Here is a 20,691-nt window from a genome sequence, read left to right as displayed (position 1 = left end):
AAGATTCAAAACATTTATAGTTGTGGTAGCTGTGGTGGAGGGGGGTTACACTTGCATCTTTGGCAGCATTTAAAAAAATTGTAAGAGTGAGCTTGTCTACTTGCTTCTAAATCAAAATAAAATGTGAAGCGAACTTGCACTAGGGAAATTGGAGCAGGATAATACGGTACAATAATAAAGTCTGGAGAATAAAAATAATACATTTATTGTAATTGACCTAAAAATGCAGGTAAAAGATGGTATACCAACTTAATTGATCTTGTAAGCTACCATATACCGACATCCTCTCAAGGTAGTAAAGCTTTCAGACCTTCTGCTTTAAGGTGTCACTTCCCAGAGCACCTCTTCAGTGGAAACTTATACAGTATGGCTCTATTAGAAGGTACTACATTGACCGGGTATTTTTACTGCATATTAGGCTGGTCCAGAGCTGAAGGTTCGGCTATACGCACTACAGCTCAGCACAGTCATATTGGGCTTGGAACTTCTACACTCCCTATGTGTTAAATTGGAAACTTCACCGCAGCAGGTGAATGGAGTGACAGGACGGAGCACTTTTCATAGCCGCATGTGACCCTGTTTTATAGCAGATTTCTCCTTGTGTAAAGGACCCACTCCACCCTATCTGAACCATTATTATGCATCATACATATATTTGTGTGCTTAATTGTAAGTACCCCACTAAATACAAAAATCACATACATGGTAGGATAGTATGCATATGCAGAGTGACTGAGCACAAACATCATAGACTGATCGCACTGAGCATTTTTAAAAAGCCACTTGTGACTTTTTTTTCTTAAGAATCATAGAATCATAGAATGGTAGAGTTGGAGGGGACCTCCTGGGTCATCTGGTCCAACCCCCCTGCTTAAAGCAGGATTCACTAAACCATCTCAGACAGATATCTGTCCAGCCTCTGTTTGAAGACGTCCATTGAAGGGGAACTCACCACCTCTCGTGGCAGCCTGTTCCACTCATTGATCACCCTAACTGTCAAAAAGTTTTTTCTAATATCTAATCTGTGTCTCCTCCCATTCAGTTTCATCCCATTGCTTCTAGTCTTTCCTTGTGCAAATGAGAATAAAGATGATTCTTCTACAATGTGACAGCCCTTGAGATATTTGTAGACAGTTATTAAGTCTCCTCTCAGTCTTCTTTTTTGCAATCTAAACATTCCCAAATCCTGTAACCGTTCCTCATAGGACATGGTTTGCAGACCAGTTACCATTCTGGTCGCTCTTCTCTGAACTTGCTCCAGTTTGTCGATGTCTTTTTTAAAATGTGGTTCCCAAAACTGGACGCAGTATTTCAGATGAGGTCTGACCAAAGAGGAGTAAAGTCCGATAATGACTTCACGTGATCTAGACTGTATGCTTCAGTTAATACATCCGAGAATTGTATTTGCCTTTTTTGCTGCTGCATCACACTGTTGACTCAAGTTCAGTCTATGATCTATTAGTATACCTAAGTCTTTTTCACATGTACTGTTGCTTAGCTCTATTCCTCCCATTTTGTATATGATTTTTTCATTTTTATTGCCCAGATGTAGTACTTTGCATTTTTCCCTGTTAAAAAACATTCTGTTAGTTACTGCCCACTGCTCCAGTTTATTTAGGTCTTTTTGAATCCTCTCTCTCTCTTCTCTAGTATTAGCTATCCCTCCTAGCTTTGTGTCATAAGCAAATTTAATCAGTTTACCCTCAATTCCTTCATCTAAATCATTGATAAAGATGTTGAACAATACAGGTCCCACGACAGAGCCCTGTGGTACCCCACTTGAGACATTCATCCAACTGGATGTGAAGCCATTTACGACCACTCTTTGAGTCCGATCACTAAGCCAGTTATGAATCCACCTAACAGTGGCCTTGTCCATTCCATACTTGGTAATTTTTTCAATAAGGATGGTGTGAGATACTTTGTCAAATGCTTTGCTGAAGTCAAGATATATCTACAGCATTTCCCTGATCCACCCAGTCAGTGATTCTGTCATAGAAGGAAATTAAGTTAGTCTGACATGACTTGTTAGTTACAAACCCATGCTGACTCTGGTTAATCACTTCATTCTTATCCAGGTACTTACATACATGTTGGTTAATAATTTGTTCAAAGATCTTTCCTGGTATAGAAGTCAGACTCACCGGCCTATAGTTCCCTGGGTCCACCTTCTTCCCCTTTTTGAAGATAGGAACAACATTTGCTCTTCTCCAGTCTTCTGGGACGTTTCCTGTCCTCCAAGAATTTTCAAAGATTATGGAGAGTGGTTCTAAAATTTCTTCTACGATCTCCTTCAGTACTCTGGGGTGTAATTCATCTGGACCTGGAGACTTGAACTCATTTATGTTAGCTAAATATTCCCTCACAATCTCTCTGTTTACAGATAACTTGGATTCTTCTATTCCTTTAACATGACAGTGAAGATCAGTTGATCTTACATTTTCTTTCTGAGAGAAAACAGATGCAAATTAGGAATTAAAAAGTTCGGCCTTCTCAACGTCCTTTCTTACCATTTCACCATTTTCATCCTGTAAAAATCATATAGCATCTTTGACTTTTCTTTTACTTTTGACATACCCCCAAAATCCTTTTTTATTGCTTTTGACATCTCTTGCAAGCCTTAATTCATTGTCAGCTTTAGCTAACCTGATATGTGCCCTGCAGGATCTGCAGACTGCATTATAATCTTCTTTAGATATGCCTCCCTCTTTCCATTTGATAAACATTTCTTTCTTTCTTTTTAGCATGTGTTTAAGTTCTGTGTTCATCCATCCTGGTTTCCTTAAATGCTTCCCATTCTTCCTACTTTTCGGGATTGTTAACGATTGTGCTTTGAGAATCTCATTTTTAAAAATTTCCCATCCTTCCTGGACATTTTTGTCCTTAAGGACATCCAGCCATTGGATCCCTCCTATTCTCTTTCTGAGTCGCTTAAAATCTGCCTTTCTGAAATCTAACCTTGAAGTTTGAGTCTTCACATGTCTTCCTCCTCTAGTTATCCAAAATTCTATAATAGCATGATCGCTGCCTCCTAGGGTTCCAGCCACTTTTACCTCCTCAACCATTTCCTACCTGTTTTTAAGGATTAGATCCAATGTAGCAGATCCCCTTGTTTTCTCCCCTACCTTTTGGAAGATAAAGCTGTCAGCAAGAGAGGATAAGAATTTGCTTGACCTGTTAGCTTTACTTGAGAGAGATTCCCAACAAATGTCTGGATAGTTGAAATCAACCATGACCACTACGTCATATTTTTTGGAGAACTTGGTCATTTGATACATAAAGAGTTCATCCATATTTTCAGTTTGCTCAGGTGGCCTGTAGTAAATGCCTACAATGGTGTCCTTTCCATTGTTCTCTCCTTGTATTCTTACCCAGTTTCCACAGAACTCCCAGTCTCTGAAGCTTCAATCTCTGTGCAGATATACGCTTTTCTAACATACAATGCGAAACCTCCTCCTCCTCGTTTATCAAGTCTGTTTCTAGCTAATAGGTTGTATCATTTTAGCCTTGTATTCCAATCATGTGCATCGTCCCACCAAGTATCAGCGATTCCAATGACATCATATTCCTTTTCCTGCGATAGTAGTTCCAATTCTCCTTGTTTGTTGCCCATGCTTTGTGCATTTGTATAAAAACATTTTAGTTTGTGATTGGTTTCTCTTCCTCCCATATTTTTATTATTTACATTTTTTTGTCTTTGTTCTTCCTTTCCACTTCCAGTAGCAGAGATCTCAATAGTATTTGTCAGCTGTATATCTTTTTCTGGCCTTTTGCTTCCCTTCCCACATTGTTCTAGTTTAAAGCTCTCCTGATGAGTGTAGCAAGGCGACTTCCAAATACATGCTTTCCAGTCTTCGTAAGGTGCACCCCATCTCTAGCAAGTAGTCCATCATATAGGTAATTCATTCCGTGATCCAGAAATCCAAATCCTTGTTGATGGCACCATCGACGTAGCCAGTTGTTCACCTGTAGAATCTTATTCCACCTCATTGTTCCATGGCCATCCACTGGTAGGATGGATGAGAAGACCACCTGCGCTCCCAATTCTTTCACTTCCTTGCCTAAGTCTTCAAAGTCACTGCAGATGGTTTCCAAGTCCTTTCTTGCGGTGTCATTTGTCCCCACATGTATTAGCAGGAATGGGTAGTGATCTGTAGGTCTGAAGAGTCTTGATATCCTGTCAGACACATCTTTAATTTTTGCTCCTGGAAGACAGCACATTTCTCTTGAGGTTATGTCTGGTCTGCAGATTGCAGCCTCTGTTCCTTTCAACAGGGAATCCCCCATGACCACCACTCTCCGTTTTTTCTTCACAACATTTTTCTTTCTCCATCCAGGAGGATTCTGAGGGCTTACAAGGTTATTCATTGCGGGCAAAGTCTTATCTTGCTGTATTTCTTCATGGTTCTCCTGCGTGAGAGCCTGGTACTGGTTCCTGAGCAGTATGGGTGCTGACTGCCTCTCGATCCTCCTGCTTCACTGGGTCACATGCTTCCATTCCTCTGTTTCGTCAGGTGCAGTTCGAATCTCTTCTCTTTCTGTATCATGAAGAGATAATTCTGCTCTGTCTAAGAACTCTTCACCTTCCTTAATGATTTTCAAGGTAGTTAACCTCTCTTCTAGATTTCACAACTTTTCCTCCAACAGGGACACAAGCTTGCATTTCTGGCATGTGAAGTTTGGCTTTTCCACTGGCAAGTCTGTGAACATGTAGCAGGATATGCAGCTCACCAAATGGCTCCTGGACTCTTCCATGTTCTTATTGTTGATATGTTATGAAAACAGTGAAAAACGCTCCAAAATTCCCGGCGCGCGGTTCACCGATGTCCTCCTTTCAGCTCCAATGGCCAAAATCCAGTGTTCTTTGAGCTCGCGGAGACTCTTCACTTATCCCAAAATGCAGTGAGAATATGCAAATTGTCTCCTCAGGACTCCTCCCCTGGTTCTTCCTTTTTTAACAACAAAAAACCCTTATATCAGAACTGTAACAGTATTTTTTATCTTTTTTATATATATATGCATTGATGCAGTGTATGACGATACACAAACCGCTGGTGCCCGACTGAGAATAAAAAATATATATATGGTAGCTTACAAGCACAATTAAGTAGGTGTACCATCATTTTACCACTATTTTTAGGTCAATCACAATGGATATATTATTTTTATTCTCCAGACTTTATTATTGTACTGTATTATCCTGCTCCAATTTCCTTAGCGCAAGTTCACTTCACATTTTATTATAGTAATTACAGTGACTAGTGGATTGTCTGAATACTTGCTGCAGGGATTGGAGGGTAATATTGCTGCAACATGTGGTATTTGTATTTAATTATTTCTAAACCAGTACAAGCTGTACTTCACTCTTGGCACAGTGTTCCCTATTTGGCTACAAGGAAGAATAATTACCTAAAATGGGCAAATGGAGTTCCGCCTGGGAGGAGACAGAAGATACAGAATTTGAACATACAATAACAGAAATGTCACTACTGCTGCATTGTGATTGGTTGATGTAGCGTGAGACAAGGGAAAAGGAAGGAGTCTGGGCAGGGAAGATACATAAAGAATATTAAAAGGATAAGGCTTGGGACACAAGAGGGAGAAGAATAATTAAGTATACTAGGAAAAGAGCTGTTTTCTTTAATCTAGTTATAATCAAATAGTGTGCAATTAATCAAAGTGTTTTTTTTCCAGAAAACTGACACTTTGAAAAGTCACATTTTTTTTATGCAACGCAGAGTTGCACTAATTTTTGAGACTTTTAGCGTTTGAAGGAGCTTTGACAAAATTGGCAAAGCTGGGAAGATTTGGGGTAGGACTGAGGTGTGGCTACACATGCCCATCAAATTCTGAAAAACTGCTGGTGTATTTAACACCAGATTGGAGTACCATTTCTGGTGAGGCAAAACAAAGGTACATGTGACTCGCCCAGGGGGATATGGGGGACTCGGTACCCGGGCCTTTACCTTCTTTGTAGGATGTCACGGCAGTCAGCTTCCGGGCCCGTCCTCTGGGGTCACTCTTTAAAAGGGGGTTTTTGTTAACAGTTTGTCTCGTGACGTCACCTGTGGTTCCCAGTAATGAATACCGGCGCTGCTGCAGACCTCCGGGGGTGATGGGATGGCCGCTGGGATGTTTCTGCTCACCACAGGCAGAGCAGGCCCCCCCGGGGCAGGGTTGATGGAAGGGATGCAGGGCGTTGTATTGTAGGAGGGATGATGGCGCAGCAGCAATAACCAACAGAGACAGTGAAGTGCAGTCCTCTGATTTTACTCACAGTTTACAAGTCCCTCGGGTTACACTGCACAGGTTACCGCTTCCCACGTCGCGCTGCGTTCACCAAGCAGGGGTTCAGAAGTCCCTCTGGCAATTCAAGAGTACTTATCGGGACCCCCCTTCTATATGATCCTTTCCTCAGCCGACTTCTTGCGCTGGGTCTTCTCCCTCCTGCCATGCGCTCCCCACACACAGTCCCGATCGGGTACTCTGAGATCCCTCTGGGCAACCTGGAGTTCCCGGACCTACTTTGTGCCCTTCACGGCGGCTAGGGTGAGGTTGTGGCAACTGCACCATGGAAGTGCAGAAGCCTCCGGTTTTTCCAGTCGAGACCTGGAGTAACACGGCTGGTCCAGGGACCGGTTCCCTTCTTGCGGCCTGATCCGTCTGACTCTTGGCAGATTCGGGCGTAGGGGTGCCGTCCTGCACTCACTGTACCCGCTGGGATCCCTTCTGTTTCCAGAGAATTCCTCCCTTGTTCCCCTCTCACTCCTGGGCCTCTCTTACTAGGCCCCACTCTGGAGCGGAGCTCCTGCAGAGCCCCTGCCCCTCTCACCAGACTCCAAACTCAGAACTCTCCACCACAACTACTCCCTTCTTCCAAAAATGGCTTCCCTTTTTATACTCCTAACAAATGCTCCCCTAAACTCCTTCCTCCACCCACACCCACTACTTGGTTACCCCCTCACTCTGGTTCCCCCCACTCCAGCCAGGGACAGGGCTCAGTAGAACACAGCGCATTTTGCCCTTCCAGCCAGCCTGGAGCAGTGTATTGCTGGATGCAGGTGTTGGGGTCCCGGGCTGTACCCTTTCCTTACCAGAGAGTGAAGCACCACTAGATGTAGTACCTCTGTGGCGACTGAACCCTCAGGGGCACCACACATGCCGCTGAGAAGATGTGCCGAATTCATTAAAGGGGTATTCCCTTCTCCAAGTTTATATCCCTATATGTACTAGGTGTAATAATAATAATAATAATAATAATAATTATAATGATAAGATCCATTTCCAATTAGAAATATAACATAGTTCTTCTAATAAGCTATGCTGCTTACCCCATGTGCAGGGTATTGCGGTAGCTTAGGTATCCATGATTATGCACACTCATATAGTGACAGTTAGTTAGTTAGTTAGTTAGTTAGTTGTTAACGGTCGTAACCATGGATAAGCTACTGCAATGCCCTGAACATGGGGTAAGTGACATAGCAAATCAGTAGAACTATAGTTCATTTCTAATTGGTGGTAATTGCTATAATAATTATTATTACACCTACTACCTATTGTGATAGGAACTTGGAGATGGGAATACTTCTTTAAGTGGCCTCTGAATGACTTTGGGACATTGTACTCCAGTGAGCCCTTCATTAAGACTGGCAGATAAAACATCAGTTTTAATAATTCTGCCCTATAGTATGTTCACTACTTGGCCAGGCCATAAAACTTAGCCATTATTCAAAATCCATATCAATTAAATTACACTGACCAAAGACGATACCACAAGAGGGAATCGGTACTCTGCCTCTCTTCATTAAAACCTGAATGTAGACAGCATTTGGATCCTAGTAGCTAGTTTGATATATGATAATTTCCTGTTTTGTTGTTTTTTTTATTATATTGCTTGAAGACATTTGGAGTGAACTCTGATTAAGGGATCATGCAGATGTCTGTGTAAATCAGTCCGAGCACAGACCGTCTAAATGAACCCTAACTCTAAAAAAATTTGTCTTTTTTACTTTCATCCCTGCTCAGCAGGAGTTGTACATTTTTTATTTTTACACGATCATCACTTTATGAGGACTTGTTTTTTGCTAGGCAGTTTGCATTTAATGGCAGCATTTGATTTTAGGATTTTTTACATCTTTTTGCAGGAAGGGTATAAAGAAGATCGATACCCTCCGATATGCCCATCCTGCTATGAATAGTCTGTGATAATCATGAGTAGCATTAAAAAACACATAGGAAACAGGCTTCTTGTATAAAATATATATTTTTTAACTTTCATGCAATAAAAGCACCTAAAAATAATTTCATTTTGTGTGTATATTTTCTATGCACTATAACTTTTTCATTTTTGCTGTGGACTGTGCTGTGTGGGGATCCGCTTTTTCCAGGATGAGTTGATGCCTTTATCGGTATCATTTTGAGATACATATGACTTTTTCAACACCTTTTATTCCATTCTGTTGGATGAGCAACAAAAAAGCACTTTTGACAATGTTTTAATTTTCTTTTTTATGGTTTTCATTGTATTGGTTAAATTGCTTATTTAGTATATAGCTTGGGTTTTTTTTTTGGGACAGTACAATATCAACTTCATGCCCACTTTTCTTACTTTTTTATATAATAAAATAATTTATATTGGGGAAAGAGTTTTTCTTTTAAATGTTATTATTTTTTTATTTTTTAAATTTTTGAATATATTATTTTAACTTTTTTTAGTCCTACTTTGAGACTTAAAACATGTATGAGCCAGATCAAGTCAATATACACTGCAATGTACAGTGCCTGCCAGTATATTATTGACAGCCATTTTATTAGACCTAGTCTATTGCTGGCTGTAACATGTGTAATAAGATGGCAGCCATGGGTGCTATTGTGAGGGCCTGGCCTTTAGCTGGGTCCAATAGGTGTACTAAGATGGCAGCCATTATGAGGGCCCTGGTGGCCATGGCAACAAATCAGAACTTAGCAATCATGGGTGGCAATTGATGGTGTAACAGATGTCACGCCCTCCCTCTGTCCTACTATTAAATGCTGCTCTTGCTATAGACAGCAGTATCTAAGGGGTTAAACTTCTGATATCACAATTATCTTCAATTCCAGCATTTGCACCAGGAGCAGGGCTACAAGATACAGCCTCTCTTCTGCTGCTGATCTCACGAGGATACTGACAGTACCTGCGAGATCAACCTGATGAAAATGTGCGACATGGCGTAGCCAGCTCACGAGTATGACGTACATTTTTGTCATGAGTTGGGAACGGGTTAAATAATTGACTCAATAAAAAAAAATTGGAAAGTATTGTTAGAATGCTATAATGGTAATTCAGATATAATACATAGCAATTCCTCTATACAGTTATAAACTGGAAAACTTGCTCTGCACACAGCCTAATGACGCAGTCAGACAGCCGTATTACTCGTGCGAGGATCGCATTGCAAACCTCGGACTGGCCGTTGGTTCTCCTGACCTTAGCGTAACAGCATGTATTTCTATACAGCTATTACGCTCAGGTCAGGGGAGCCGATGGCCAGTCCTAGGTTTGCGATGTGATCCTCGCGAGAATAATACTGCTGTCTGACTGCACCCTAAAGAAAAGAACAGCACTATTTTTGGATGTAAACTTCCATGCTTTCCCAATCACATCAAACTTCTTTAACCCCATAGGACAGGGCAATTTTTATTTTTGTGTTTTCATTTTTTTCCTCGTTTTCTTCATAGCAGTAACTTTTTTATTTTTCCATCCCCATAGCTGTATGAGGTCTTGTTTTTGGTGACGAGTTGTACTTTTAAGTGGCACCATCCAAATAAAACAAATTCTTCAGGTCAATACAATTATAACAATATCAAACTTGCATTTGTTTTAAGTGCTGAAAAAAATTGATAATTAGTAAAAATAAAAAAATATTGGGGGGTTGTTTTGCCATTTTAATTCCAAGACTGTGGTGTAGTTTCTGATATGTTTGTCAAAAGCCAGAAGTAGATTCTTAAGAGAGGAAAACTATACAGAAAAGACTTATCCTCTATTTTTTTCTGAGTTTATTCCTTGTTGATAGAAATAGTGCCATTTTTTTTCTCTATGTGTACTGCATCTGGTACGGATTTAATCCATAAACCAATCCAATAAATAGGTGCCATTAATATACATAAATCTATTATTTCATTACATTCATAAGTTCTTCCTACTTTCCAAAAAGATTAAATATTTCATATTTCATGTTTAGTTAATTTGCATTATTCTGAATATTTCACCCTGTCTTAACAACAATGTCAGCTACAAAATAGAAAAACAAGGTTTCTCTCCTCAAGGCAAATACAGTTATTGACTACGAGTAAAGATTGTTTTATTTAGCTCAATTTATGAATTACCACATTTTAAAATATCTATGTTATAAGCAGCTACACAAGAAAATGCAAACATATATAAATCAAGTAAAGTTTCGTAATACTTATATGGTAGTGAAAAAATAAAAAAAAATCACAACCCTAGAAATGCTTTACAATTACTATTTTATGTGAAGAACAATGATGACAGTACAGGTTTCCAGACTGATGAAGCCACGTAGGTGAAACGCGCGTTGAGGCACTGCAGATCCTCCACACCTCTGACTACTATGTCTCAAGGTAATGCTTGGCAATTTTAGATTTGTGCACATCGATGTTATTTACATGCTTTGTGAAGACAACGCTTACCTGCCTCTGTAGCCCTTTGTTGAGCTTTATGCTTTTAGCTCTGGTGTCCTCCTAACAAGTAAGACACAGGCTATGTTGCATGCTTGAATATATACTTGTGCACACGCAGTGTGGATTATTCTGCAGCTTGGTTAATGGTCTCTCTTTCCTTTGGGTATTTCCATCTTATCTTTCACTTGGCCCCTCATCTCCGTCACTCATAATTTGTTTTTTATTGTCGTTTATCATATGGAATATTTTGTATAATAAAACATACTGATTTTTTGCACTGATAGCTATATCTCTGGCTGTTTTTGTTTGAGAGTGGTGTCCTCCACATACATTTTAGTGGATCTTGGTTACATCTCTCTATTCTTTCCATTGGTGTCAGATTATGATACGGAGCTATCCTTATAGGTTTAAATGATCACCTTATACATCACTTACCTATCAGAGGGACTGAATCCGATGTTGCAGGCATTATCTCTGCCACAAGTAACATGAAGACGGTAAGTGACAGGAGGACGGTAATCCCTGGATGTGAAGAAAATATAAAGTTAACTGCTGGTTAATACATATTTCCTAGTTATCTTCTGTTGCAATGTAAAAAAGATGACAATATAGAAAAAAAATCATGTTTTGAAACCTATATCAAATCCAGTCATTTCAGTTTGTGGCAAAGTAAGTAGGGTGGTTGTGTGAGAAAGTGGGGAGATTTGTGAGTCATATCATGTAATGGCTAGAAGAGTTAGGATAGTAATAAACAAGAAAACAACTGTTTATAAAAACAAACTGTGCTTTGTTCACCCTCCCCAGGACCAGCACTGAGTCTACGACGATGTCTGTTGCAGCGCTGAAGTCATGTCGACAATACTACAGCCGATCAGTGAGCTCAACGGCTCTGAGCGGCTCATGTCATCAACTCTAGCAGTGCCGCTGAGGTGTGTGATTGTCTGCAGAGCTGGCGACAAGAAATGCAGACATTAACATACACTGGGAGCAGCGGCAGAGACTCTGATCCCTAGGTAATGTCAGCGTTGTTGTCTATAGCAAATGTTTTATGTTTTACTTTTTCAGTGGAATGAGAAAAACTAATCTGATTGACTTCTATGGCAGCAAATAGATTTATCTGGGAAAACTTACATGGGTCTGTAAGTGCACAAACTGCTTAGCCCAGTGATTGTTTGCAGGGGTCACATGCACTGCACTACTGCTGACTATTAGCAAAGACTGGTGTAGCAGCAGCTAGGCAGCACTGGAGCTGGGGAGGATAAGTAAAAGCTCAGTTTATTATTTTATATCTACAAGTCTTTGGAAAACTAAAAGTTTATCCCGGACAATCCATTTAAACACTAGAGTTGAGCCACCCCCGTAGTGTTTGGGTTTGGTTCGGTTCGTCGAACACCGGTGTGTTCGCCGAACTGTTCGCCGAACTGTTCGTCGAACTGTTCGTCGAACACCGTTAAAACCAATGGCAGGCAAACAAAAACACATAGAAACACATAGAAAACACCTTCAAAGGTGTCCAAAAGCTGACAAACTGCTCAGAAGACACAACTAACACATGGAAAAGTAACAAGTACATATAGTCATGCGAAAAGAAAAGAGGTGGAGGAGTAAAAGGAGGGGGAGACACAGATATAAGCATGTCATGTCCTTCTAAAATCAAGAAAGGCTGGAGTAAAAATCTAAAATCAGCCAACCAACACCCAGACGTCGTGACAAGAAAATGAAAAAAAGAAATATCTTTAGGTAGAATGGCGGTTCCATTCAGAACACTTTCCTTACAAGACGTAGTGGTATCCGCGTTGTGAGTTGTGCCAAAAACGGAACCCAATACATTCGGACTAATCCACCATTTGTCATATCCAAGGGGCAGGTCAGGAAACGACAACATCGACGCGGAACCAAGTACAGTAGTATATATTGTACATCCTTTGACAAGGCAATCAGGCAGATCAAGAAGTTGGGAAAGGTCACCCTAATGGCCAAAACAGACATTGATGCGGCGTTCCGGTTACTTACTACCTGTGCCTCCGAATAGTGTCCACCTATTGGGCTGCTTCTGGGAAGGAGCATACTATATAGATCGCTGTTTGCCCATGGGGTGGTCCAGATCCTGCTCACTATTTGAGGCGTTTAGTTGCTTCCTCGAATGGGTTGTAATGGACGTTTCTAAGGGGGCACATATTATCCATTACCTCGACAACTTCTTATGCCTGGGTCCAAAAGATTCGCCACAGTGTGAATACACGCAGTAGTCCACCTGTAAGAAGGAGAGAGCTGGAGGGAGAGCGGACACCACAGAGCCGAGGGGTTAGATGGAGAACGGAAGAAGGAAAGAGGGCGAGGGAGGTAAGGGAGTACAGTGGAAGGCCGACCTGAGCTCCCCCACGTTCCTGCTGAGCGGGGAACAGCCCTGGGAAGAAAAGCCGCTTGCGCATCCCTTTGAGGTTACGGGCGCGAGCGGGCAGAGGGACTACGCTGGAGTGCAAAGCCGACACGGCCAGTCCGTTCCTGCCCGTGTGACCTCTGTGTCGCCGGGTTTGTGCCAGAGCCGCGGTGGACCCTGACGGCCAGCCCCTCTCTCCCAATACTGGTGCCTGTCCACTGGTGGGTCGAGCCCCCCCGTGGTGGGGGGGGAGTAACATCTGCAGAAGAAAGACCATCTTCCAGCCAAACTAAGATGTCTACTTCTTTTCGTGGACAATGTGATATGATCCCTTTCTTACGGACACACCCATCACTACAAATTCCAGATGAGGCACAAAAACAGCAGGTGCTTCAACGGATATCAAGTGCTCCTTCAAGTGGGCTCTCCTCCACCTCAACTTCAACATCACAAAAACTCCAGTCTTCAGAGGTGTCACCCCAATCGCACTAGCTTCCTCACAGCTCCCAAGTCTCCAGCTGCCCGTCTGAGTATGGGGTAACACAGATGGTTGAGTCTGCACAGCTGTTTACTCATACTATAGCCTGGGAAACAGAGGTCTGCTCCAGAGCTTCTGTTAATCCAGACGAGGAAATGATCTGCACTGATGACCAGAATCTTTATGAGTCAGATCCAGGACCATATGAAGAAGGTTCTGAGCATAATGTAGACCGTCGTTCCCAAACTGTAACTCCTGTTGGTGGAGACAATGATGAAGACGATGATGAGACTCAAATACCTGATTGGAGCGACTACTTGACTTTTCGGTCAGGGCAGGAAGAGGTTGGCTCTGAGGACGACAGGTGTGAGAACACACAGGGTGATGATGACGAGGTTGGAGATCTCATTTACTGTCAATCCACAGTCAGCCAGTCGATGAGGTCAGCAGAGGAGGTGGAGGAGGATGCTATTGACCACGAGGTTAGGTTGCGCCTTCCTGGACAGAGACGGAGTACTGGAAGCACGTCAACAACTGCATCCTCAACCACAACTCTGCCTCTGACCACAAGTCGTGGTGGCTCTTCGGGTCGCATGGGCTCTAAGCCTTGCATAGCCTGGGCATTTTTTCAGATAGATAAGGATGACCTAACTCGTGTTATCTGTAATATTTGTCACCAAAAGCTAAGTAGAGGCCAAAAAATCCATAGTTTGAGTACTTCATGCATGAACCGTCACATGGATATGAAGCATAAGTTGCAGTGGGAAGCTCACTGTGCAACAATGCAGGCCTAGCGGGCCGGGTCAACCACCGTCTGCCCCATCTTGTGCATCCGCGGCCTCTTCATCCTCTGTGACTGGGGGGACAGCATTCACACATGTTTTTGGACGCAGACCTGCCACCTCTTTACCGGCAACAGCCAGTGTGATTGGCAGGTCATCATTTCATTTGGAAGTGGAAACACCAGCAGGTGTTGAGCGCTCTCCGACATCGAGAGCACCACCTTTGGATCAAGGCAACCTAACTTTTCCGCCTGCATCTTACACACAGACCGTCAGTTTGCCGGGGACACCCTACTCAACCCCGTCTAAGCACAACAGCCAGCCCTCGGTCCCTCAGATGTGGACAAGTAAAAGACCATTTCCTCCTAGCCATGACAAAGCTAAGAGGTTGAATTTCACCATCTGCAAGCTGTTGGCTACAGAAATGCTGCCTTTCCGCCTGGTGGACACAGAGGATTTTCGAGACCTTATGTCCGTCGCAGTGCCCCAGTACCAGATGCCCAGTCGGCACTACTTCTTAAAGAAAGGTGTGCCTGTGCTCCACCAGCATGTCGCACACAACATCACCGCTTCTTTGAGAAACTGTGTGTGTGACAGGGTGCATTTCACCACAGACACTTGGACGAGTAGGCATGGACAGGGGCGTTACATGTCGCTGACTGGGCACTGGGTAACTATGGTGACAGCAGGACAAGGGGCTGCTGTCCCAGTCTTGCCATCCCCACGAGTTGTGCGTCAATCCTTTTTATCTAGAAGTTCCTCCACTGCTTCTGCCTCCTCAACCTCCTCTCGGTCCTCCACCTGTACCCAAAGCCTGTCTGGTAATTCCACCCGCTTTCTAACTGCGCAGAAGGAATCCTGCACACCTCCTTACTATGCTGGCAGCAGGGCTCAACGGCACCTGGCGGTGTTTACTTTGAAATGTCTGGGAAATGTGAGTCACACAGCTGAGGAGTTGTGGTCAGCTCTGGAGACCCAGTTTCATGAATGGTTGTCTCCACTGGACCTGCAACCAGGGAAGGCCGTGTGCGACAATGCTGCAAACCTGGGTGCGGCCCTTCGCCGGGGCAATGTCACACACGTGCCTTGTATGGCTCACGTGTTGAACCTGGTTGTCCAGCATTTTTTAGCCCACTATCCCGGACTAGATGGCCTTCTGCAGAGGGCACAGTCGCTGTGTGCTCACTTCCGCCGTTCGCATCCCGCAGCTCAACGACTTACATCTCTACAGAAGTCGTTGGGCCTGCCAGTTCACGGGCTGAAATGCGATGTGCCGACATGGTGAAATTCAACTCTGCACATGTTGCAGCGACTGTGGCAGCACCGACAAGCCCTGGTGCAATACGTTCTGACGTATAGCCTGGGCCAACGAGATCCAGAGGTGGGGCAAATCACGCTGCAGGAGTGGTCTCAGATCAGGGACCTATGCACCCTTCTGCACAGTTTTGAAATGGCGACGAAGATGTTTTTTAGTGCTGACAATGCCATTATCAGCATGACTATTCTGGTGATTTACATGCTGGAGCACACGTTAAACAGAATTCGGAGTCAGGTGGTGGGACAAGAGGAGGTGGAGGAAGTAGAGGAGGAGTCTTATGCGGAAGGGATAACATCTCCAAGGTCCAGACGGTCGGCAGCACCAAGGCGGCAGGCATGGGAGGGTGGGGGAGAGGGATTAACCAGGGCACATGGTAGCAGCCAAACTGTTGAGGAAGGTGCAGGAGTCAAGGAAGAAGTGGAGGACGAACTGGCGATGGGCATGGAAGACTCATCAGATGAGGGAGACCTTGATCACATTTCTGTTGTGCGAGGTTGGGGGGAGAGGGCAGAGGAAGGAAGCATGATTCTTACCTCGCTACCAACACAACAAGGACTTGGTCCTCCTGGATGCGCAAGACACATGAGTGCCTTCTTGCTGCACTACCTGCAACATGACCCTTGGATTGTCAGAATTCGAAGTAATCCCGACTACTGGATTGCCACACTATTAGATCCCTGGTACAAAAGTAAATTTGCCGATATAATTCCTGCCATAGAAAGGGATTCACACATGCAGGAGTATCAGCAGAGGCTGTTGCAGAATCTTACATGTGCTTTTCCACAAAACACCAGTGGTGCACGTAGTGAATCTCACAGTTCTAACTTGCCAACCGTGTGACTGTCGAGTCTTCATCACTCAAACCGTAACATTAACACAGTATCTGCTGGTAACAGCAATTTTGTGAAATCGTTTCACCACTTTTTTAGACCATCCTTTGCAAGGCCACAGGAGACAAGAAGTCTGACACATAGTCAACGCCTAGAGAGGATGGTACAGGAGTATCTCCAAGTGAACATCGAAGCCATGACTGTGTCACTGGACCCTTGTTCATTTTGGGCTTCCAATCTGGAAAAATGGCCGGAGCTCGCCACTCACGCCTTGGAGATCTTGTCATGCCCTGCAGCCAGCGTTCTCTCTGAACGTGTGTTCAGCGCTGCTGGTGGTGTGCTGACAGATAAGTGCACACGGCTGTCCACTGAGAATGTAGACAGACTCACATTCATAAAGATGAACAAATCATGGATCCGCAAGGACTTTTCTACCCCTGTGTCATCCTGGGGAGACTAAAAGCTTGGTAAAATCATCTCACCAACTGTTTTAAGCAACTCTGGGGCAATTGATGCCACTTAAGTGGTGTCTGTGCCACAATTTTTGGAAAAAATGGAGACTCTTTTTGGTGTCCCCTTGCTGTGTTTACGTGACGTTGGCATCGTCAATTCCAGGTGGGTTAGGTCGCTCCCCCCCCCCCTTTTAACCGTAAGAAACTACATACACTATGGCTTGGGGTAACACAGATGGTTGAGTCTGAAGAGCTGTTTACTCAGAGGTCTGCTCCAAAGCTTCAGTGTCTGCTAGTCAGCGTAGTAGCCCAGCTCTGAAGCAAGCTACACCGCCTGTGTATCTAATAAGAATTTTTAACTGCATCTAGCCTAGGCAATACTTTGGGCGTAGTAGCCCAGCTGTGAAGCAAGCTGCACCGCCTGTGTATCTAATAAGAATTTTTAACTGCATTTAGCCCAGGCAATACTTTGGGTGTAGTAGCCCAGCTGCGAAGCAAGCTGCACCGCCTGTGTATCTAATAAGAATTTTTAATTGCACCTAGCCTAGGCAGACTGTGGGGACCCCCAACCAAACCCAGATGCTCAGCCCCCCTACCGCCCCCCTTTCCTTGACCATACAATAATGTAACTCTTACAACTGGATCGGTGAGGATCGGTCACAGCTTTATTAACTCTTTATACTCATTCCATTAGAAAGGCATTTTATTTCTAAAATAATTCAGCTTGTTGCAGCAAGCCCTGTGTCTCCACACCGGCAAGTTGGCCAACAAGTGTTACTCTCCAACATGTCCTTTCTATTTCCAGGCCACGGAGGATCCTGCGTACTCGTATGCAGGACTCTAACCCCCATCCATCACTCTTAACGCTTGTTCCACTCAGTCCTGGAGTCCTGACAGGAATATGTCCAGTCCAATATCCATTAAGTGAACACCGTCGGGCGTATGAGGCCTGCTTTATCTCCTTCCAGTTGTCGGTGTCGTATCACTACACCGCCTCTGTCTCTTCTAAATTTTGTCATCCGAATATTTATTACCCGCCTTGTCCGTTTGATGGCCGTGATGTCTCGCGCACCTTGCCATACCGCTATCGGCACAATCTCTGACCATACTATAGTTAGTTTTGTGAAAAATTCTCTGAAGCGCTCAGTGTCTAGTTTCATTATTGCCATTAGTTATGCACTCTTGTGATGACCTAGGTCGTTTCCCCCGGCCTGTATAACTAAGATGACCAGACCTCTTGCCTCTCTCCCTACCTTGATTACCTCCATTAGTACCTGTGGCGATTGCAGGCCTCTAATACCTCTCCAGTTGAAATATGTGTTATGAAACTCTAATTTCCTTCCGCCTGGGCGGACTTTCGCCCTTTTTTCTGCCCAATATATAAACGAGTGGCCTATCACCCACACTGTTGGCTTAGCGTCACCTGTAAATGAAACAAACCACGTTAGGATAACAAGTCCGGTATTATGTATCTCGCCAAACACGTGTATCGTCATCTCCCTATCCTCTGAACTTCCGTTTCTGACAGTCCTGCTCTCGCTGCTTCTGTGGCCGCGCCTATGCGGAATGAGTGTGTCCCGTAATTTTTGGGGTGGTTACCTGCCGATGTTAGGCATTTATTAAATATAGCTTGGAACTGGTATCTTGATAATGGCGTTCCATGAATGTTTGATAGGAAGAAATTACTTTGTGATCTGATGGTTATATATGTTTTTACTATTGTTACTCGACTCAGTGTACCATTTGTGGGTTGTAGAAGTACCCAAGTGCCCCTGCCCGCTGGTACCATTTTCGATTTGCGTATGCGTAGACGTATTGCATTATTGGCTATGACTACGTCCTGGTGTAATAAGCCTCCACTGGTGGTAATTTTGGATTGAGGGACTAATTCGCTTATGCATAGCGCCCCGAAGAAGGCGATCGCAAATGCAGTAGACAGTAGTGTTGCTTCAAATTGTGAGTGTCATGTTAATGGTGTTAGGAATATGATGTGAGAAATCAGTTTTAGTGACACGGGACGGGACGTCTACACTCCTGACTTGGCTGACCCCTTTTCCATCCTTTTATGGATTGTCTGATGATGAATCTCTTTGTCACATCTCCCCAATTCAGTAGTTGGAAGTGAAATGCTACTCCGGTCAGACACCGCTGCGCTGATGCCCCTGATATGCCCCTCATTATTAGCTGGTGGAGAAATTCTATGGTGATTTGTAATCTGGCTTGTTCACATTGGTCAACCCGTCTGCTTGCTACTAGTCGTGTCCACTCTTCCCATGCCTTACCGTATGCTTGCCACGTCGACGGGGCAACTGACGCTCTGATTAATGGCATCAACTATTCGCCACTAGATCCCATAGGGAGGTGGGCAACTGTTGCCCGATGGGTGGGCGTTGGGGAGGAGCCCTGTGAAAATCTGCCAATTGAATTGTGATAAAGCGTTAGCAGCAGCGTTAGACCCCTCAGCATCGTGGCTAGCGCGGACCCATACATTGTGTTTTAGGCACAGGAATGCTAGCCGGCGTAGTAGGCCTAGCACTGGGAGAGACGATGCAGTGCGCTAGGCTGGTGTTTTTTGTTATGAAGCGTATATTTTTGTGAGCCAGGCGCGCGCCCCATATTTCTATTGCTACCACTATTGGGAAGAGTTCCAGGAGTGTCTGTTTTTTGTCAGCACTTGTTCTGCCCAATACGGAGGCCATAAGCTTGTGCACCATTGGTTATTTAGTATCGCTGTATATCCGTACAGATGGGCTACTCCAATGAGTAACAGACACTGCTACAGGCCCAAATGGTTTTACTTGGCTAGATGCAGTAAAAAATTGTTATTAAATACAAAGGTGGTGTAGCTTGTTACAGATGGGCTACTACAATGAGTAACAGACACTGCTACAGGCCCAAAAGTATTTACTGGGCTAGATGCAGTAAAAAATTGTTATTAAATACAAAGGTGGTGTAGCTTGGTACAGATGGGCTACTCCAATGAGTAACAGACACTGCTACTATGCCCAAAAGGTTTTACTTGGCTAGATGCAGTAAAAAATTGTTATTAAATACAAAGGTGGTGTAGCTTGGTACAGATGGGCTATTACAATGAGTAACAGACACTGCTACTATGCCAAAAAGTATTTACTGGGCTAGATGCAGTAAAAAATTGTTATTAAATACAAAGGTGGTGTAGCTTGGTACTGATGGGCTACTACAATGAGTAACAGACACTGCTACAGGCCCAAAAGTATTTACTGGGCTAGATGCAGTAAAAAATTGTTATTAAATGCAAAGGTGGTGTAGCTTGGTACAGATGTGCTACTACAATGAGTAACAGACACTGCAACAGGCCCAAAAGTATTTACTGGGCTAGATGCAGTAAAAAATTGTTATTAAATACAAAGGTGGTGTAGCATGGTACAGATGGGCTACTCCAATGAGTAACAGACACTGCTACTATGCCTAAAAGGTTTTACTGGGCTAGATGCAGTAAAAAATTGTTATTAAATACAAAGGTGGTGTAGCTTGGTACAGATGGGCTACTACAATGAGTAACAGACACTGCTACAGGCCCAAAAGTATTTACTCGGCTAGAGGCAGTAAAAAATTGTTATTAAATGCAAAGGTGGTGTAGCTTGGTACAGATGTGCTACTACAATGAGTAACAGACACTGCAACAGGCCCAAAAGTATTTACTGGGCTAGATGCAGTAAAAAATTGTTATTAAATACAAAGGTGGTGTAGCATGGTACAGATGGGCTACTCCAATGAGTAACAGACACTGCT

General features: G+C 43.6%; 1 protein-coding gene across 1 annotated transcript in view; it reads right to left on the bottom strand.

The window, feature by feature from the left end:
* Positions 1–20,691, bottom strand: part of LOC141171354 (neuronal acetylcholine receptor subunit alpha-7-like) — a 645,132-nt gene that overhangs the window by 154,659 nt on the left and 469,782 nt on the right. Inside the window, exon 8 of the mRNA XM_073655206.1 lies at positions 11,116–11,202. Coding sequence (XP_073511307.1) covers positions 11,116–11,202 — 87 coding nt within the window. The remainder of the gene's footprint in view (positions 1–11,115; positions 11,203–20,691) is intronic.

Source organism: Phyllobates terribilis, unplaced genomic scaffold, assembly GCF_046119375.1.
Source record: "Phyllobates terribilis strain yellow unplaced genomic scaffold, ASM4611937v1 Scaffold_1__5_contigs__length_1240528914, whole genome shotgun sequence".
NCBI classification, from domain to species: Eukaryota; Metazoa; Chordata; class Amphibia; order Anura; family Dendrobatidae; genus Phyllobates; species Phyllobates terribilis.
This window is presented reverse-complemented; position numbering and strand designations above follow the sequence as displayed.